This window comes from Phoxinus phoxinus (assembly GCF_949152265.1).
Source record: "Phoxinus phoxinus genome assembly, chromosome: 4".
Taxonomy (NCBI): Eukaryota; Metazoa; Chordata; class Actinopteri; order Cypriniformes; family Leuciscidae; genus Phoxinus; species Phoxinus phoxinus.
Genome location: NC_136879.1, coordinates 31606128 through 31627588, shown reverse-complemented (window position 1 = coordinate 31627588; position 21461 = coordinate 31606128). Strand labels below are relative to the sequence as shown.

Genomic DNA, 21461 nt, shown 5'->3' with positions numbered 1-21461 from the left:
AATGCTGTAATAGAGAAAATCCTTTGTCATTGTTTGCTACGCATTTTTAACGTGACTTTTCTATTCTTACATGTGTATGTTATTGTATTACTTAATATTTGTTTAATAGCTGTTCAGGTGATAAGGTATGACTATTAACCGTAAAAAAAAAAAAAAGTATTTTAATCAGCCCTATTGTAATAAAATTGACTAACCTCTGCATCCAAGATGATTTCGATTTTGTTCATCAAAATTAAAATAACCTGTGATAACTGACCTCTCAAAAATGAAGTGAAATGTGTATTATGAAGTGGTCTGAAGGAGGCAAAAGCACAAATATTTGAATAACAAAATACTTGGAATGTTTCATTTACTCATTTGATCACATCAAAATAGGTTACATGAAGAAAATTACATGAATAAAACTTCAAGTTTTAAAGAAGAGAGAATCGTAAGGTGGGAGGTCAAACTTTCATGATGATCTTCATATTGGATCTTCATTCTCCAAACTCAGGACAAAGTCAAATTCCTCTGAAAATAAGGCAAAATTTTAATTAATTATAAGCTAACAATTATATTAAAGCTACTTTTTACAAATACATATCTGAACAGCTGGAAATATTTTTATTTCCAGTTAAATATATACACTTTTATTTTTAATAATGTGGATTTAATGTATATTTAGCTAAAAGTTTTAAATTTTTAAGATTATTATATTGTCATTTTTTAATTGTTACGATTATATTTTACATTTATAATCACATTTTAAACAAAGCTACACGACATGAAAATAAGAATATACTGCGTTTTACTTATGCATAACAATAAATGAGCTGGTTCGGTGTGTATTAAATATAAGTAACCTGCAGTGAGGGGCTGAACTGATAGTCTGGCCCTGGTGAAGAGGGCCATATCTTTCAGAGGGCCACCCTTAGCTTTATGTTGCAAGTGATATTTCTTCAGCTCAGCCAGAGATACGAAACGCTTGGCCATCCTTTCAAACTGAACATCCACCTATACAGAGTTGATCAGTGGTCAGTTTTGATGGCAAAAATAGAAATATAATGTCTTTTTGTGGTCAGTGTAAAGACACACCATACTCCATTTAGGGTTGTCTGCTTTGCTAGAGGGGTCGTAATGAACATCTTTCTTGTCAAATTGCGTATGGTCTACATAAGCCTCCTTTACAATCTGTGAGAAAATAATTGATATCATAAAATGGTTCTAACTCACTATTATTATGTATGTGATTAAAATGTTAAGCTCCCATTGGAGTGACTCCTCACCTTCATGAGGCCAGCGATACCTGGCTCTTTGCAGTTACTGTGGTAAAAGAAAGCCTGCTGGTCCACCTTCATTTCTCTCATGAAATTACGTGCCTGAGGGGAAAAGTCTTCAGCATAAGGGATTGCTCTGCATGTGCTTCTTGATAAACATAATACTAAATCACAGTCTACCTGATAATTCCTCACTCCATCCCAGCATCCGGTTTGATTGGGAAGGGCTTTTAGGTCCTCAATTCCAAACTGTAGTTTGGAGTTGACAAGATATTATGTTATGTTATAGGCTAGCACCACTTCACATCTGAGTTGTTTAATTAGGTTTACATTCACCTATTAACATCACTTAAAAAGTCTCTTCTGATAAAAAAAAAGCTTTTAAAATATCCCTCATTACTGATTTTTTTTTGTAGATTATCGTACACTTCCACCACATAAGAAAAGAAAAATCATTGTTCACAATATTGTCACAATCATGGTCACAATGCAAAAATGCAGCAATATGTATGGCATTGTATAGAGTGCTGGATGTAAGATCAGTAGGCTATCATGTTTAGATAGAACCGACATAAAAAGTAGAAATGAGATACTAAGAAGTCATAATGAGACAAGTCATAGGCCGCAATTATGGCATCAAGCGTCAAAATATGAGATACGAAATCATCATTTTGATAGAAAGTAGAAATTGTGAGATAGTCATATTTATAAATTAAAAGTCGAAATGGTATCTCAAATTATGACTTTTTATGTCATACTGATTTACCAAAGGAAAATCATTTTTTTTCTAGTTCTCTGTAATATTCTATTGTTATTGTTGGATTTAACTTTTTGTTTAATTATTAATAATAACAATAAGATATTTACCTTCACGTCCACTCCATTTTCAATTCGACTCTCAGGTTCAGACTTCATCAGCCAGTGGTTGTAAGATGCTTTGCATGCGTCATCATTTTTATTTTTCTCCACAGTTTTTACTGCTGCTGACCTTTTTCTTTTGCCAGTTTTGAGTTGTGCAACATCATCAGACTCCTTATTGTGTTGGGCGTCTGCATCAGCTAAAACAAGAAGCAATTAATTATTTAAAGTGATAACTTGTCGCGCATAAAACTATAAAACGATGCAACCCTTACATTAAGCAGATTACTTACTGTGTTTATTAGATTTGGCGCTGCTTCGAGTTGTTTTCTTGGGTGGCATGTTTCACTTGTTGCAATGCGAGCAAGGAAATACAAGCACTCGTGATAAAACAGCGCCCTGGCAGAACACATGCGGTCTGGAGAATCATAACGGGGTTGGGATTAGTCTGCTTTTATAAAACCCAACACAGACTGTGGGGTATAAAAAGCGAGCCTTAATAACAATTAAAACTGCTTGCAACTTAAATTTAATAACTTTCTAAAGTTGACATAACATTGCGTTAATGCTGCGCATACATGATACACATGAAGATATCTGTTGAAGTTGAACTACAAGTTCAGTCTGTTTAGAACTCCATTACCCATCATCACCCCGGCGATTGATTGCGTCACTGAACCAACATGGCGGCGGCTAGGGCACTCGTAAGAGGTGTCCGATTGGGCACATATAACATCGGTAGAAGTCACAGTTTAATATTTAACAGTGTACAGAGACGAGGAATATCAGCGTGCATTGATCGTAAGTCAAATTATTTAAAGACCGTGATAATAATAACAAAGTTCCTTGAGAGACAACCGCACAAACAGTCAGTCATTTAGGACTGCTAGAGTGGATGCACTGTAGGCTATGTTTTAAATACTTTTTATATTGAGCTAGTATAGATCTAATTTAGATTTTAATCTCTTTTTGACTATATGTCAAATTCTGTGCAAATTTATGATTTTTAACCTCTGTCTCTGTCACAGATAGAAAGTTTGAAAAGGAGGTCTGTTTATACCTGTGCACTTTTACTGAAGTATAATGCATAACAATTTTCATTTACTTTTTTGTTTTGTTTAGTAAACTCAGTTGTGCAGGCTTGTTGAGTCAATATAATGCTTCATTAAACGTCAGTGTTCCTGAAGTTTCAACATTGACAGTTTACTGAACTTGTACAGTAATATGTTAAATGTACAAATTTTGTTTATTATTTTTAGTTATATTATAATATTTATTATATTTCAATTTTAATAGCAGATTGATGCAAATTTTTAAAAGTTCGATTGTCATTAGATTGCTTTTAATGCCCTCAACCAATCAAATTTGGGGGTGGATGTCGAGCGCAGCTGATTGGCTCATATCAGATACCGTTTTGATCCGTGCTGGTTATGCATCTCATTAAAACAGATTCTGCTGCTAATTACCAATTACACACGTGTCTCTCTCTCTCTCTCTCTCTCTCTCTCTCTCTCTCTCTCTCTCTCTCTCTCTCTCTCTCTCTCTCTCTCTCTCTCTCTCTCTCTCTCTCTCTCTCTCTATATATATATATATATATATATATATATATATATATATATATATATATACTGTATATGCACACACTGCATTATTTCCACAGCCTCTATAGGTCTCTCAGAGGAACAGAAAGAGTTTCAGAAGGTGGCATTTGACTTTGCTGCCAACGAGATGGCACCACATATGGCAGAGTGGGACCAAAAGGTAACCTGAACATCTGAAAATATTGGTTATTGTTTATATATCACGCTGAAACCTTACTGTACATTTAAACACAATTCATATTTTCACTTAGGAAATATTCCCCGTGGATGCCATGAAGAAAGCCGCTCAGCTGGGATTTGGTGGGATTTACGTGAACCCTGATGTTGGGGGCTCTGGACTCTCTCGTCTGGACACCTCTATCATATTTGAGGCTTTATCCACAGGCTGTGTTAGCACTACCGCTTATATCAGTATTCACAAGTGAGTCTGCCTTGCCACACACACACTATAAATGTCCCTACTAGCTAACTTATAAAATACTTTAAAGTAGTTTTTGCCTCGTAATAATACATGATGCAGGAACAAATACATTTTTATATAAAGTAGCACTTGTGCTTGTATCTTGATTTCCTTCTTCTTTGTGGTTCATTGGGCTTTACATAGTGTTTATGGGTTGTGTTTTCATAGCATGTGCGCCTGGATGATAGACACATTTGGAAACAAGGAGCAGAGGGAGAAATACTGTCCTGATCTCTGCTCTATGCAGAAATTCGCCTCATACTGTCTCACAGAACCTGGTAAGTTTAAGGGTGTATTCACACCAGGAAAGTCCGATAGTTCACTTACTTTGGTCTGGACCAAATCTTTTGTTTTGTTTTTTTGTTTGGTACGGTTCGCTTTCACACTGCTCTTTTTGCAAGTGAACCAAAATGTGTAAACAAAACCACACGTGTGCTAAGGTCGTCCATTCATTGGACAAGGATTCTCAAGTAGGGAAATCAGGAAGTGCAACAAAAAAAAGGCTCGGAGATATAAAAAATATAAAAATAAATTAAAAATAAATTTGGACATATTTCGTAGGCTACTGCAATATTTGTTATTTTACTGTCTCGTTATTTCGAAATAATATGTGTGCGTGCATCTGTAAATCCGGTGAAGCGTGTATTGATTTTTATTAATAAACAAGTGTTTTCTCTAAAAGTGTCGACTCGGCTGCAAAGATGAAGTTGACGATCGCCATCTCCGTGAGAACGCGCTTAGAGAGAAATGCACATAAATAGGCTAAGCCTAATCATGGATTACATAATCAGATAGTAGCCTTTTTCTTTTTTCGTTTTGAATTATTTCGTTTAAAGACATTTCAAGCTTTGTGTATTTGATGTATTTGTCATGTCTGTGTGAGGCATACACTGAGATTCGTTAAGTTAGGATGTGCTCTAGTTCACGTGCAATGTGCAAGTGAGCGCGCGGGCGCCTCCGTTATATTTGTTTCGTCGGCCTATTCATTAAATACAGGCAATTGGTTGATGAAAAATGTATTAAAATTAAGATACAATTTATACAAAACGAAATTCACTTTAAAGAAAGGCTTTCTATAACAACTTCAACTTCAACGGTCAAAATCATGTCTGACCCGCTCCTTGTCTCATATTGCGCATCCTATCTCGGTCGTGCTGTTCAATTTTCATAAATCAACATAAATGGAAAAAAAAAATAACATTATAATATTTTAACAAATATGAAACGCGCTTTTTTAAATGGCTACAACAGTATAGTAGGCCTACATATCCTACTCTCTATTTGTACAAATTTCTGCACATTCATTTAATTCTGAATTTTGCACACACAAGTTGAAAGGCATTTGTTCAAATCAAGTTCACGGATAATTGTGCGTGCATTTATTAGCCTAATCATTATGATACTAAAATCCTAACAAATAGGCTATGCTATGTACAAAAAATCAGATGAGTTCTCTCGAAAAATCTCTCGTTCACGTTCATTGTATTAAAAGTGATTCGTTCAGCGTTCGGGGAAAATATGAACGCGTTCAGTGAACACGTTCATGCACAACACTGCCAATGATGCACACACGACGCGCAGAATGACGCGCAACAGTGTCGTGTGGCCAGACAGCGCGCCGGAATGGAATTCTCTTTCGCACTTGAATGAACAATATTGGGTCGATATTGATATTGGGCCGATATTGGGTCGGTTCATGTTCACATCGTAAACGAACCGTACCAGAGTTCGTTTGGAACCGTACCGAGACCACCTCTTCAGCTGGGTCTCGGTTCGATTGTTTGGTCCGCACCCGAGTTCGATTGCTGTATTCACACCTGCCCAAAAGGTCCGCACCAAGGGGGGAAACGAACTAGAGTTCGATTCAATCGAACCAAACAAGGCAGGTGTGAATACACCCTAAGATCACATTTTTTGGTACTATACGGTTATCCGGACCACACGATGGCCTACCCCTAACCCCGCCCCTAAACCTACCCGTCACTGGGGTTAAGACCAATCATACGATGGCCTACCCCTAACCCCGCCCCTAAACCTACCCGTCACTGGGGTTAAGACCAATCATACGATGGCCTATCCCTAACCCCGCCCCAAACCTACCCGTCCCATTTTTCTGTATTCCTTTGTGGGCTATATCAGTGTTATCCCTAACCAAAATGACTTAATTCAAAATTAAATGAAAAATAAATATTGTTGCCTTTGCAACTAACTGAAATTATGGTGACGTACTAAAATTACTTAAGATAAATAAATATAAAAAAGAGAGAATAATAAAAATGGCAAAAGCACATGAAAATGACAACACAAAAAAATCGATACACATACACCAAAAGTGATGTCTGGTGAAAATGTACATCTATATATATATATATATACGGTATATATAAATAATGTCATATTTTTAACCTTTTTTCTTTCTGTTCTTTTCCAGGTAGCGGGAGTGATGCTGCTTCTCTTTCAACCAGTGCGAAGCTCCAAGGAGATCATTATATTCTGAATGGCACCAAGGTACATGGAGAAATAATTGAGACGTTGACAAAAATCTCCATGCAGCTTCCCAACAGTTTTCCATGTCTCCCGTCAGGCGTTCATCAGTGGAGGTGGAGACACAGATGTTTATGTGGTCATGTGCAGGACAGGTGGGAAGGGACCCAAGGGGATCTCCTGCCTGGTGGTTGAAAAAGAAACCCCTGGACTCAGCTTTGGCAAAAAAGAGAAGAAGGTAACGGATGTTTTCAGCCTAAACCAGGGGTGTCCAAACTCGGTCCTGGAGGGGCCACTATGAGAAAAAAACAAAAACGTTTTATTTAGAACGAGTGACTTTCTCAATAGTGTTAAAGGTTGTCCAGCAGGTGGCAGAATTGAGTTGTTTATTTATAAACTGCAGGTAGGCTGGAACTCGCAGCCAACCCGAGCCGTGATATTTGAGGACTGCGCTGTCCCAGTGACCAATCGGCTTGGAGCAGAGGGGGAGGGCTTCAGCATTGCCATGAAAGGCCTGAACGGAGGCAGAATTAATATTGGTGAATTGTTTCATAACTTTGATTTGAAACCTTTTTGATAAAGCCTTTTTTTTTTGGTGACTGTTTAATGCAAAGTGCTCTTGCACCCACAGCTTCTTGCTCTCTTGGAGCAGCTCATGCATCTGTGCTTCTGGCTCGAGATCACATGTGTGTGCGTAAACAGTTTGGAGAAACGCTATCGAACAGCCAGGTACCAGCTGAATTGTCTAGCACTGGTCTTTCGAATAGGTCTCAGTCATGAACAGGAAGGTGTTAATGGTTGCCCGTGTTCAGTTCCTGCAGTTTAAGCTGGCTGAGATGGCCACTAAGCTGGTCGCCTCTCGGCTGCTGGTGCGTCACGCGGCGCTGGCTCTGCAGGACGGCCGACCGGACGCGGTCTCCCTCTGCTCAATGGCCAAGCTCTTCGTGACCGATGAATGTTTTTCAGTAAGTGTACACACACATTGCTCCGTCACCTGAGTGCTGTTGTAACACAAATGCGTAAATAAGTCTTTTGTGATCATCTCTTTCAGATATGTAACCAGGCCTTACAGATACATGGAGGTTATGGTTACCTAAAAGACTATGCAGTGCAGCAGTACGTCAGGGACATTAGAGTACATCAGATATTAGAGGGTAATGACTTTTTTATTTTAAAAAAGTACCTACCATAGGGTTAGAGTTAGTATTCTTGTTTGTTTGCATGTAATTATGCATTACTGATGGTTATTAGTACAGTAACTACATGTGTAACAAGGTCTCTAAAATAAAGTGTTATTTAGTAGTACTCATTTTATAGTAGTTGTAATGTATCTGTATTAATATTGCATACTAATACATACATTTTTCTTTAAATAATAATAATTATTAGGGATGTCCAGATCCGATCACATGATCGGAAATCGGGCCCGATCACGTGGTTTCAGACTCGATCGGAATCGGACGTTACCTCCCGATCAGGACTCGGATATATATGTAATGTAGGTAGGGTGACCAGATGCGATTGGTTGAAATTCGGGACGGGGGGTGGGGGGGGGGTGGGGGGGGGGGGTTGTAGTGTTCAAAAAAAAAAAATTTAAACACCGCGCGCTGGTGACGCCTGCTGGTCAAACGATATAAAATTACTTGTCAAATAAATTAAACATAATGAAACATTAATTTGAGTTGAAATTGTTTTATTAGCATCTAAAGATTGAAGTGATGCATTATGCATATCTAAATTCGCGCCTTCGGTATCTTAGAAATAAAAGATAACAAAAAAAGATGCCGCAGCCCGCAGCCAATGAGCCGCCGGCCGGCGGGGGCTGGCTCATATATCATAATACACTGGCTGCTTTTGGCTGCGGCATCTGTTTTTGTTTCTTTTTTTCTAAGATAAAAAGAAACTCAACCTCCACGGACAGTTTTTAATGTTTATCATACAAGTTTTATTCAAGATTTTGTATAAGTATAATTTTCGGGACAATTAGGGCCGGATTCGGGATTCGGGACAACAGCTCAGATTTCGGGACTGTCCCGAATTTTTCGGGACATCTGGTCACCCTAAATGTAGGGCTGAACGATATTCGATTTTAACGTCGACATCGCGATGTGCGAGTGAGCGATAGTCACATCGCCGGAACATGCGATGTGAAGGGTAGTAGCACAGTAGCTCCAGCGGGAGATATTACGCGCTTCATGAGGCACGCGCGCGTTCTCTTGCTCGCTCTCTCCCTCTCTGCCGTGCACGCGCTGCGCGGTTTGGAGCACAGTCTCTGTCTCGCGGGCGCGCTCGCTCTAGATTCCGGAAATTTTAACTAATTCGCGGGCATCAGTAAGCCGCTATCAATATGCCGGAGACTCCCGGAACTTGGGATGTCTGTATCTATAGTAATATCGGCATTAGAATTATTGATTTTTCATTAGGCTATTTTTTTGGTGCTCCCTCAGCTCTTGATGCGCGTGGTGGGAGCGGCGACGCTGACAGAGGCGGTAAAGCTGCTGAAAATGTGTTCGGCTTTTCTGTTTACAGAAACATGTTCTCTAATCTGTTTAGAAGATTTAATACAAAATATATTAAAGTTTTATATCATTTTGTTTATTTCACATGATTATGATGACCAACACTGTTTTACTTTGGCACTTTGGCTAAGAAAAGTTGACTTAAAATAAATATATTTTTTATACATTTTGGTTCACAATCTTTTAAGTTATATTGTTGTAAACCAATCAGGGGGTTGGTGTAAAGCTGCTGTTTTATTTAAAAATGTGTTCTGCTTTTGTGTTTACAGAAATGTTCTAATTTTGGAATAAAAAATTAAGTGACCTTTTTGTCACTTGTAATGAAGCTTGCTTATTAGTGAAATTATTAATATCATGGAATGGTAATTGTTGTCTTTAGCCTGGAGTTATGGCTCTCAATATCGCAATATAGGCCTATATCGTTGGGGAAAAAATATCGCAATGTAATTTGTTTCCAATATCGTGCAGCCCTAATGTAATGTATATATATTATTTTTCATTATTTTTTAACACATCTATAGTTATGCGATGGCACAGAGTTAGACCCTTTTGACTCCACACAGAAACAGCAACGCGTGCGGCATGACATCACTTTGTTGACATCACCAAAAGTGAAGAATTTATGTTATTTATTACTTGATTGTTTAAGCTACCTCACAGAAGTGCTCTGTTTGTTAACAGAGTTGTTGAATGTTAAAATAAGGTGAATTAAATAAAACTTAAGGAACATCCTGGATCTGTTTTTTCGCTCTTTTTTTATTCTTTTTTTATGTACGTATTATAGAAGTATCGGATCGGGACTCGGTATCGGTAGATACTCAAAATCAAATGACTCGGACTCGAGGGCAAAAAAACCTGATCGGGACATCCCTAATAATTATTAATATCATTTATTATTGTTCTATGTGGGGTTGGGTGGAATGCAGTATTTTCATGATCACTTTTCATTTAACATTGTTTTTTCTTTTGTTTAGGTACAAATGAAGTGATGAGGATGATCATTGCGAGAAGTTTGCTCTCTGAATCCTGATGTTCATGAATGGAATGGATTCATGTACAGGACTGTATATGTGACTATAGAGATTACTGATCTTTCACACTCCAGTATCTGTTGATTTTGGTTATGAGCTGTCGACTGTATTTTGTGTGGAATGTTCAGAAAGTTTATGCCTTAAACACTTGTATTAGTAAATCCAGATTACAGTGTTTATTATAATAACACACTGAGAAATTTAGTTTGTTTAGGGTAAAAATTCTGGCAGGTTACAAGACGATATTTAAAGAGAAAACACTGGGCGAACGTCAAAGCATTCGGCATTTACAAAAGTTACTGAAACACTAGTCGAAAACATAATTGTGACAGACTAATAAATATAGGTCAATTTATGTACAAATGGATATCAGATATTCAATAATAATGAAATAGAGTTCTTAACAACACGTTTTATCACAGACAGCTTTCTTTGTGAGATCATTTTCAAAGCACAGATCTACAAATAACAATTAAATTGTGGCTTTATAATGTTTGTCCTCATTACAGAGTATATAAATATGATCCTCATGTTATTTTTAAAATCACTGTTGTGTCTTCTATTAAACTGTCTTGTGCTTCCTGTGAAATAAAACAAATTGTTTTGATGAAGCTTTCCACCAAGGCGGTTTGGGTTTCACCTGAAAATCTGTTATCAACATGAGTTTACAATGCTCTCATATTAGATAAGAATTAAAACACTGTTTATACTTATATTTCAAAGGTTATAATATCTTCAACTCCTCATTAAAGTAGTATGGAAGTAGTAAGTACAGAAGTAGGCTATGCTTAGGTTAAAAAGTATTTTCATTGGCTCAAAAATGAAACTAGCATAGAGATGCAAAAGAATTGTCTGAGGAGATTAAACAAGTGGACTAAAGTGAGACACTTTCGTGTGTTTGGTCTTCAGTATCCGACTGAACGGGAAGTGCGTTCCCTCCACTCTGCGGATGAGGTGCTGAAGTATTGTTCACCTGGCTTTTGAAGAAAAAATGACGAATGAAAAATCATGCTTGAACATCACATCTAGCTTACCGAGGTTTAAATAAACACCTAAGCTCATTTGCATATGTTTTCTGGATGTGCTTCTCCCTGTTCCAGATGAGATGACTCTCACCGCACCAATCAGCAGAAGAACAATGAAGATTCCCATAAAAACTCCACCAATTCTCTGAGTTTTCACTCCACCACTTCTTCTCGCATCTTAGAATAGAACAGCATGTCAAATGATGTCAGTATTCAGTGATGTCAGATCAACCCCACAAAATGCTGCAGCCAAAATTTAGTTTGTTAATACAGTTTAACAGGGTCAATAAAATGCCACATGAAATAACTATGCTTGTTTTAATGAACTGTAATGTAAAATGTTGAACAATGTTTTACAATGCAATCTTGTATTGGTTTAATAAGCTGAACATTATGGTAAGTGATCAAAACATGTACCACAACTTGAACCTCACTGATGCATTTCCACTCCAAGCCTTGTCTTACCTCTCTGCTTCCATCATGTGGACAGTTACAGCATCAAAATGCTTTCAATTCTATATTATGCCAATTTAAAAATGACAAAATGAGTGAAAAAGGCCTAATAACAAAGTAGACAACCACATTATTCATCGCACAGAGAATAACATTCCGCATTAACAGAAATATCAAACTATCAAAAATGATAAAACATTGCTTCCGATATTCAAGTCATTAAACCACAAGGCTAGTTTTTCATATATTATCATGTACACATGAATTTATAAACATGTAACTTACATGATTTAAATCATAACTAAGAGTCCTTCTTGCTCCAGTAAACAAGCACGGCAGTTTCTGGCATTTAATTGTTTTAAACTTTAAATCATAAGACATTTAAGACAGCGTTTTCATGGGCATTTTAATTTTCTATTTTTAAAGTTATCCCTTTTCTCTCACAGAAGCTATAAATTCCTCTGAACGGCCAGAAATGTTTAAATATGAAAATAAAAGCACTGCTCATCTTTAGAAATCTGTCAACTCCTTGACAGAAAAAAAGAAAACTCCTGAGAGAAATGGAGGCACAAGAGGCACAATAACAGCCGATGCTAAAGACTTGTAAACTATTGAACTAATACCATACATTTAAAAGAATGACTAAATACTGTAACTTGATGAATCTGAATCCATAAACACAACTGTTATAAACAGTGGAACATCATCAGTGACATCTGCATCCCTTCATAACATCAGGTATTATAAATGTATAATAACACTGTAAAGTTGACAAAATAAATGAAAAATACTGTTCTTGGTCAGTGTAACGATTTGAAAAGATGGCGAGAACACATCAAAACACAAATTACGCTCGGTAAAAAGCACAGTATACTTTATAAAACAAAGCAAAGGTGTTTTTGACAGATAACTATATTTGACTGTACTTTATTCTGTATAAAAACGAAGCCAAATCGTGTTATATTTAGAGCCACCTTTGTTGAAACTCTCCCTCATAAGTTTTGTAAGTCTTTAGCACATTACACCAGAGACCCTGCGTGGTTCTGGGTGGGCACCATGACTGGCACCGCCCCCATGCGGGACAGAGTAGCAGTGTTTATAGGCATGTTGAGCGGGCACGGGGCCTGCGGCTGCGGGCCCTCAGTCCTGTGTGTGGAGGAGCTGTCGGGACTGTGATGGCGATGGTGGCGGAGCGTGTGATTGGGTGTGCTGCTGACGTTGTATCCGGGCAGGCCGTGGAGTGGGTTGGGATCCCCTGGGCGGAGGCGGTAAGTGGCTGTGCTCCCGGAGGTGGTGAGGATGGAGGCGGTGTCCAGGGCACCTGGGGGGTATGGGTAATGGTTGTTTTGGAGTGGATGTTGAGGGTCCTGTGCAGGAGGGCTGGTGGCTATGGAGGACAATGTGCCGTTCTTTGATATGATGTCTGATCCTGTGCCACTTTTAGCCCAGGAGACGCGTTTCGGGGCCTGTGCATCTTCCCTAAAGCGATGGAAAGCAGATACTGTAATACACACATCTAATCCGTGGCATTATGACAGTGGTGAACAAAGTACACAAATCAAGTACAGACACCCTCATATAAAATATTACTCCAGTAAAAATACTTTTCTTTTTGAAATTGACTTGAGAAAAAATACAAAAGTACTGATTAATGAATCATGTTTGTTTATTCTAGCCAGCATTAGTCATTATTATTTAGCACTAATAAAATATTAGTGTTGACATTTAATATGTATTGAGCTGCACCAAAACTTATTATACACTATTAAAACATTAAACTTTAATGTACTAAAATATCAATTTAAGTTACTGATACTTGTACAAACAAGTGAAATAATATGCATATAGTATCTTAAAATGAGGAAAAACTCAATTTGGGTAAATATGTGGTGTGACAAATATAGTATAAAAATACAATGTACAGATTGTCGTCAAGTAAAAAAGTTCGATATTACACTTGGAATGTAGCGAAGTAAAAGTTTCCCAAAATAAAATACAGAATACTTGAAAAATGTACTTATGTACAGAAATTAAGTAAAAGTATTCTGTTTCTGTCCAGCAGCACTGTATTATGAATAAATATAAGAGTGGCTCTTACTTGATATCATTGGCTATCTCATCCTCAGTGTCATGATTTCTCCTCAAGATAAAGATCAGGAATAAGACGAGAGCCATCAGACCCACCACAGACCCCACCGTGGCCCCCGCGATGACCCAAACATTGTTAGCTGCGGCCACACGAGGAACAATTCAGTTACAAATATAGAGAGTGTGGAAATCGCCAATATTAAATGCGACATCAACCTTTGTGACTGATACTTACGTGTAGAGACCTCTAGATTGATGTGGCAGCTGTCAGTTCCAGCCGTGTTGCTGGCACGGCAAATATACTTGCCGGACATGCTTCTGCTGAGGTTGCTAAGTCGAAGGGTGCCCTGCCTCTCATCTGAAAACAGAATCCATCATTCATACTGCCATCACTGAACATCAAATAAGTGTTTCCAATCGAGTTGACCATCTTCAGGCTGTTGTGACCTCTATGTGCAAGGTATTGCAGACAGTGCGTGACTGCTTATTCTACGTCTATGGGTGTTTGTTCAATTATGGGCACTTTTGGTCCTGAGGACTTTTAGAAATTCTCTTAAAAACACTTTTCACACACTCACTCTAACATTGTTTAACATACACTTCTGTTCAAAATGTTGGGGTCAGTAAGATTTTCTGTTTCTCTTGAAAGAAGTCTTTTAAACTCACACCAAGGCCAATGGTTAAACAGTACTATAGAGAAACATTATTAGAATTGAAAATATTTTTTCTATTTGAATATATTTTAAAATGTAACTTATTCCTGTGACGGTAAAGCTGAACTTTGTTCTTCAGTGTCACGTGATCCTTCAGAAATCATTCTAATATGCTGATTCGCAGCTCAAGAAACATTTATTATAACCAAGGTTGCATAAAAGTTAGCTTGTTGTTGAAAAAGCTGATGCTGAAATGTTGATCAAACTTTAACTTTTGATAAAAGTGAATCTGTCCTTCCTGAAGAATAATGGAGACAAAAAATCTTAATGACCCCAAACTTTTGAACATCTTAAATATTTTAAACAGGTACGCCAACTTGATTTTGGTGGAAAGGATACCACAATTTAGATATTTTCCATAATTTGTGGAAAATAGAAAGTTCATATACATATTAAGATTGAAAAGGTAAAAGAATACAATTTAATTTGAACATGCATTTGATAAAGTAACAAAAGTAAATTATGAAGGCATGTTAAAAAGATGTATGTGACCATATAAGAAATCTGTTAATATACCAAAAAATACAAAAAAATCTTCAGACATAAGCGTACCCAAACTTGGAGAAACACCTCTGACAAAGACAGGAAATTCGAGTAGAATCCTTTGAAAATTCCTATTTAAGAAAGCACTTAAAGAAGCTGAAGGACACAAATACAGGACATCTGTGTTTAAGATCTGGCTACAATTATGTCGACTAAATACTATTCCTATTTTCACTGCATGACAGTGGCAAGAAGGATGGAAAGTTAAAACCACAAACACAGAGAACAAACATTATTATAGATAGTGTTGGCAGAGTGCAGTGGGACCATCTGCTGCTGTAGCTTCTGTCCACACTGACTGTCCTGCAGTGATGAGCAGCCAAACTCAAATTCCTCAGTGACCCAGAGCCCAGGACAGACGCCCAGGGACCGGAGTCTGGGCTTTACAGATTTTACAGGCACTTTTATACTAATGAAGTGTCACTTAAAATGATTGGCTTCATAAAATGTACTCTTCATATGTTCATAAAAAAACACACGATGATTTCTGAATCAGGATGTGATGTCTCTACGTTGAACAAACAACAAGACACGGGACTGATTTTAGCTCTCTAACAAAATACACAAATAGTACAGAACCACATGATTCATAATTTCAAAAACGGGAGGGAATGAAAAAGATGAAAGGGGTAGGATGATGTTTGATATGCTTTTAGACTGATATGTTTGGGATATTGAATGACTCTAATCTCACTGACACACACTGATACAAATGGCTGATTGCTAAAAATGCTTATATATATATAAGCTAAGCTTTTTTTTTTTTTTGTCCTTTTTGCAGTCTTTGTTGATTTTGTGCAGATGGTAAACTTCATTCTGTGAAGGTTATCAAAAAAGTGTGCGAGCATTGCACGGTTTTCACAGAATGATGATCCGCCACTGTTATGAGACAGGAAATGAAATGAAGAATATGGCAAACGGGATCGGGGAAATAACCCTAGCCAGATTCGAACTCTGACATGCCACACTTCCATTTCTATATATTTATATAACAATGATTAAACAAAGATGATTTCATATCACATCATATTTTATATCATTATAACATTATCTAACGGACTCATGCATATGTGAAATTAGTTTTCGGTTACCAACAGCATTTTGTTCACAGTCAGCCATGATTCATTAATACTGCAAATGAAAATGTCCCATAAAAGGGAGGTTACATCATTGTAAAAATTTCTCTGAAATGCTATCACTTTCTTTGTGTAAAACTTATTTTATTTTTTTAAAGTGTACTTTTAAAAAAACAATTACACTACCGTTCAAAGGTTTGGGTTCAGAAGTTTTGCTCACCAAGGCTGCATTCATTTGATCAAAAACACAGGAAAAGCAGTAACATTCTGAAATATTATTACAATTTAAAAATAACAATTTTCTATCTGAATATATTTTAAATAGTAATTTATTCTTGTAATGCAAAGTTGAATTTTCAGCATCATTACTCCAGTCTTCAGTGTCACATGATTCGTCAGAAATCGTTATAATATGCTAATTAGATTTTTGATAAACAGAAAGTTCAAAATAACTGCATTTATTTGAAAAATAAATTGTTACGATATAAATGACTGTCACTTTTGATCAATTTAATGCATCCTTGCTTAACAAAAGTACAGTGTTACTCTAATAATAAAAAATAATAAAAATTGACCCCCCAAAATTTTTGAATGGTAGTGCAAGTAGCAGGAGTTTTTTCATTCCAGTAAAGAACTGAGCAACACTGCAAGAGTGAACCGCACATTTAATGTGGCTCTAAAGAGTGTCTCTAAAGGAGTTCTCTCTATCCTAGGGTCTGTTCCCTTACCCAGGTATCCCAGAACAAGCACAGGCTGGGGGCAGGACCTCCACTCTGTGAATGCGCAGATGAGAGTAACAGAGAGAGGACGAGAGGAACACAGATGACCAGGAGAACACGATACGTTTGTCTTTCCTGAGGGGAGTATTACTGAGCACCTCGCCTCCCTCAGGACTCTCACGTCAGGAGGGGAAAAAAAAACGGGAGACCCACGTGCCTGGGATCAAGGAGGAAATTTGCTGCATGGTTGATAAGTATAAGCCTGCTTTCGTGAACAGCTGGCACCGCGGTGTATTTCGACCAAAGATTTTGTGCTGATCACAACTGACATGTCAACAGAAATCAGTATGATATATTTTGGAAAAACACATTCGGCACTAAATGCATGTTTCTAGTTCTACAACTGTTATATGTCATGCATGCTTTGACCTTGAGAGAATGCGCCAGTACTGTAGAAATGTTGCAAGACATTCCCGGCACTCAGTCAAGGTCAAACCTGTTGTGTTCGGAAGCTGATGGGAATGTGAGGATAACAGAGCTATTCCCACCTCTCCTCAGGACAACGAGACGTGCTAAACCAGTGATGAATGATTCCTCTCTACACAGCACCTAACCAATCTCATCAAGATAATAAACTAGTACAGAGAAAAACAGCCCCTCGAGATCATACTACAATAACACAGTCATATACTACTGTTCACACATTTGGGGTCAGTACGATTTTAAAAAAAATAATCTTACGCTCACCAAAGCTGCATTTCTTTGATCAAAAATACAGTAAAATTGTGAAATATAATTTCAAATTTTATGTTTAAAATGTTAATTATTTTTGTGATGGCAAAGCTGACTTTTCATCAGTCTTCAGTGTCACATGATGCCTCAGAAATCATTCCAATATGCTGATTTGGTACTTTTAATATGTATTATTATTATACATTTTGAGAACAGTTGTGGTGGTTAATATTTTTTTGTGGTAGCTGTGATATATCTTTTTTTTCCCCAGGATTCTTTGATGAATAGTAAGTTTTACTATTGTAACTTAATAAAAGTCTTTACAGTAACTTTTTCATCCTTACTGAAAAAAAGTATTAATTTATTTTGTTCATTTTGAAACACTAAAACACAATAGCATTAGCTTTTGTGTGTCATGACTCATGGGTTCCCTTTGGAGAAAATAGCGCTTTTTGATTTGCAGTATGGAGTAAAATAAGCAATGTGGTTAACATTACTTGAAGAGACTTTCAAGTTTTTTCTCTACAACATCAATCACACAGTCAAATAACATGAATTTTATAACCAGAACTGGGCCCTCGTGAAATTATAGAACAATAAAAAATAAAATAAAAAAATAGCCCGACCCGAACATTATGGATATATTTTAAGCCCGAGCCCGACCCAAACCCGAGGTTCGTTTCGAACCCGATGTCCGTTTCTCACAGTTTATTATAAATGTTTTTTGCAATATGCTGTATTTTATGATTGCTTGCAACTATAATAAAAAAAAAAAAACAGGCTACATGTAGGCTAGAGGAAGAGCAAGGGAAAAGGAGAGATCTGGGCGTGGGGGGCCCATCTAAGATGATCTTGTCCCGGGCCCAGGCAAGACTGTCAGCTGGCCCGTGTGTGTGTTTGTGCGTGTGTGTGTGTGTGTGTGTGTGTGTGTGTGTGTGTGTGTGCGTGTACAGTAAGTAGAACCTGGTTATTGATCAATCATTTTAATGCAGCATTAACAAATCATTTGTAGCCCGACTGGGTTTCTATTACAACATCTTCTTTAGCTTTGCAATGCAATATAATTGCTTATTACATTCTAAATTACAAAATTGTTGATGACCGGATGATCTTGAGGTAACGAGATTATCAATGTTAATCCTTCAATTTTACATCCAGTGTTCAATTGTATTTTTGCTACACAATTATGCTATTTGAGCACTTTTTTTAGGTTTGCTAAAGTTTAATGACATTAGTATAGTAAGTTTTAATGTCAGTGTATCTCTTTAACTAAACTAACATTCAAACACATAAATGAATACTTTTATTCAGCAATGACACATTCATTTTAAAATATATAAAAAATATTTTACATTGTAATAATATTTCACAAAATAACTATATTTTTGATTGAATAAATGCAGCCTTGAGTATACGAGACCTGCAAAAACATTAAACAATCTTACCAGCCCCAAACTTATGAATGGTAGTGTACCATCTAACTTAACCACATTTCAACCATTCAAATATATATCAATCCATACAGCAAATTTAACACCTTTCAGTGAAATGATCATTAGTAAATGAAAAATATAATCCAAAAATGTTTTAAATAAATCCGCAGAGGCTCCTGAATTTGTTCTCAGATCACATAAAAAAAGAGAGAAGCAAACAATGGCGTTCATACAGATGCAGGAGACTCACTTTGCATGGGAGAGAAGAAGACCTCAGAGAGAGGAGCTGCTTTGGTCCATTTGTACTGAGGAACAGGTTTGCCGTAGCTGGATTTACAGCTCAGCGTTACGTTGCCTCTCAGTACAGGATTTCCTGTCATAGAGCATACGGGCGTGGATGGAGGAACTAGAAACAAACGGAGCAAGAAATCATGAGATAGACAGTTAAATATGCTAATAGAAACATTACATTTAGTCAATGTACCCTTAACATTGAGGTGTAGTTCCCCTAACAGGCCTATAGCTCCTGGGATGACGACATTGCAGGCGTAGCGGCCAGAGTCAGACTCCTGTGTGTTGTTGATGTAGATGGACAGATTGGCGGAGGGCATAGACATGGAAAAACCCACTCGCTTCCGAAAGTCAGGACTACCGATGCCTATCTGTCCAGTTGAGTAGGAGATAACCTGCAGTGCAAAAGCACACAGAGACACTTTAACACGCAACTAGGCTTCTGCAATATTACACGTTTGCATATTGGTTGTCTGAACCAATCAGATATTTCTTAGGATGTGTTCATATACAGTAAGGTGAGCATAAGACAAGATGGAATGGGGTCTCAAGATGCACATTTTTAAAAAGTTTCAATTTGAAGCAGTCTTCAGATACACATTTTTAAAATTCAGTGTCACAGAAATCATTCTAATATGCGGATTTGCTGCTCAAGAAACATTTCTTATTATTTTCGATGCTGAAAACAGTGGTTCTGCTTAATATTTTTCTGTAAACCATGAAAAATAATTCTCAGGATTCTCACACCTGGTATTAAAGGATCTCTAAGCGATCCTGGGTGACGTCACTTCTTGTTGACGTTCAAACTATTGTCAAACAAAACGGAGGCTAGCTAGACCCTCCCTCCTCCTCATCCGCGCACTAACAACCCAAACCCCACCCCCAAATCCTTCTTGTCGGTTATTGGCTGGAACACTGTTTGTTATGTTCAGTTTGTTTTTGTTGCTGTTTGTGGAGCCTGGGGTGTCTACAGAGACCACGTTTTTGTAGAGTGTGTTCAGGAGACAGACAGCTAGCGGATAGTGAGGAGATATTTGCTGTATGTGACAAAAAAAAATTTGGCCTAAAAAATGCATGACATCGCTTAGAGCACCTTTAAGATGTGTTTTGGTCGATCGCATCAGTCTATAGGCAGGTAAAATCTATGGGCATTTGACCACAAACAATCCAGTTGAATGTGTTTTCGACTACCTCTGAAAGTGGTCAAAAATGGACAAGCTCAAAAAGTTTTACACCCTGTTACCCCTGTATTTGTGGTCCGAACCGACCAAAAAGCATCTTAATACCTGGTGTAAACAGGGCCAAAAGCACAGCATTTAGTTACAATAGATTTTTTTCCTTAGTCTTAAGATTCTTTAGTGTCACTTTTGTTGAATAAAAAAAATTAGCACATACCAAATGCAAAAAAATGGGCAGCGTTTCAACAGGTTAAAAATGCTATATAAAAAGGCACCACTAAGAATATGAAGCTTAAAAAAACACCGGTAATTAAAATCCACAGTATAGGTAAACTAATAGGCTAGCAGGCTGTTGGACCTCTATCATTGTATATCAGTATTCATATGGTCAAGAACATTAAAATGAAAGTCTTCTGGCACTGGTGAGCGAGTGGCCGATGATAATGGAGGTAAACTGTCATGCTAAAGATAATCCTCGGGTGCAAGAGCAGATGGTCAAGTTCGAATTTTAGGCTGATTTTCCATTTATTTATGATAAGCTAGCAGGCAAAGGGAAACAAGTGCAACTACAGATTATGATAAGCATCGCAAATATCATTTGAACACATGCAGACATGTGATGTCTCGCATGTGCTGTATAACCTTACACATTATCACACCTCGAGGGTGTATTAGCTGACATTTACATCGCAATCTAAAACCTTCAGTGATAACGGCTCGAGTTAATCCACTTCTCGGACATCCATCAAATTCATTGCGTGTAATTTCATAAGCGGGCTTTGACCTTTCAAGTGTTCCATACTTTTCCTGTGACATTGAAGTAAAACCCATCTGTTGAGTGAGCCTGTGATAGAGGATGCAGAGGGGGTCTGGCATGTTAGGTTCATGTCATTTATTAGTTTGCTGATGGAGGACAACAGATTGTTCTCACATGTAATCCGCCCCTCTTTTTTTCACAATGACAGTAAAAGGGGGACAGGCAATGGTCAGCTGACAAATAA

The 21461-nt window shown here is 37.4% G+C and overlaps 3 protein-coding genes across 7 annotated transcripts in view; 1 reads left to right on the top strand and 2 right to left on the bottom strand.

Moving 5' to 3' along the window:
* Positions 1-116: 116 nt before the first annotated feature.
* On the bottom strand, positions 117-2585 carry thyn1 (thymocyte nuclear protein 1). The gene is made up of 7 exons (XM_079610388.1): positions 2408-2585; positions 2124-2314; positions 1437-1505; positions 1266-1358; positions 1075-1170; positions 843-993; positions 117-510 (listed from the first exon to the last, which is right to left on the bottom strand). The coding sequence occupies exons 1-7, from the start codon at positions 2454-2456 to the stop codon at positions 464-466; spliced, it is 696 nt and encodes a 231-aa protein (XP_079466514.1). The 5' UTR covers positions 2457-2585; the 3' UTR covers positions 117-463.
* acad8 (acyl-CoA dehydrogenase family, member 8) lies at positions 2530-10825 on the top strand. Of its 2 annotated transcripts, XM_079610385.1 has the most exons (11): positions 2530-2915; positions 3775-3875; positions 3967-4136; positions 4344-4453; positions 6607-6683; positions 6760-6897; positions 7063-7198; positions 7291-7388; positions 7472-7624; positions 7711-7813; positions 10153-10825. In XM_079610385.1, the coding sequence occupies exons 1-11, from the start codon at positions 2798-2800 to the stop codon at positions 10206-10208; spliced, it is 1260 nt and encodes a 419-aa protein (XP_079466511.1). In that variant the 5' UTR covers positions 2530-2797; the 3' UTR covers positions 10209-10825. The 2 variants fall into 2 exon arrangements, with proteins under 2 accessions (XP_079466511.1, XP_079466512.1); XM_079610386.1 differs by lacking the exon at positions 7711-7813 and having other exon boundaries at positions 2750-2915.
* A 654-nt stretch (positions 10826-11479) lies between these two features.
* Positions 11480-21461, bottom strand: part of esamb (endothelial cell adhesion molecule b) — a 42003-nt gene continuing 32021 nt past the window's right edge. For 2 of the 4 annotated variants that reach the window (XM_079610382.1, XM_079610384.1), the window contains exons 3-7: positions 19476-19677; positions 19242-19397; positions 14011-14133; positions 13786-13915; positions 11542-13166 (exon numbers count right to left, since the gene is read on the bottom strand). In XM_079610382.1, coding sequence (XP_079466508.1) covers positions 12707-13166; positions 13786-13915; positions 14011-14133; positions 19242-19397; positions 19476-19677 — 1071 coding nt within the window. In that variant the 3' untranslated portion in view covers positions 11542-12706. Of the gene's footprint in view, positions 13167-13785; positions 13916-14010; positions 14134-16835; positions 16881-19241; positions 19398-19475; positions 19678-21461 lie in introns of all 4 variants that reach the window. The other 2 variants (XM_079610381.1, XM_079610383.1) reach the window with 2 other exon arrangements.

Coding starts and splice junctions, on each gene's coding strand:
- thyn1 (XM_079610388.1), bottom strand. CDS start 2,456: ATGCCACCCAAGAAAACAACTCGAAGCAGCGCCAAATCTAATAAACAC. Junction 2,315..2,407: donor CGCCAAATCTAATAAACACA/GTAAGTAATCTG, acceptor TTCTTGTTTTAG/CTGATGCAGACGCCCAACAC. Junction 1,171..1,265: donor GTATCGCTGGCCTCATGAAG/GTGAGGAGTCAC, acceptor ATTTTCTCACAG/ATTGTAAAGGAGGCTTATGT.
- acad8 (XM_079610385.1), top strand. CDS start 2,798: ATGGCGGCGGCTAGGGCACTCGTAAGAGGTGTCCGATTGGGCACATAT. Junction 6,684..6,759: donor ATATTCTGAATGGCACCAAG/GTACATGGAGAA, acceptor GTCTCCCGTCAG/GCGTTCATCAGTGGAGGTGG. Junction 7,625..7,710: donor TGACCGATGAATGTTTTTCA/GTAAGTGTACAC, acceptor CATCTCTTTCAG/ATATGTAACCAGGCCTTACA.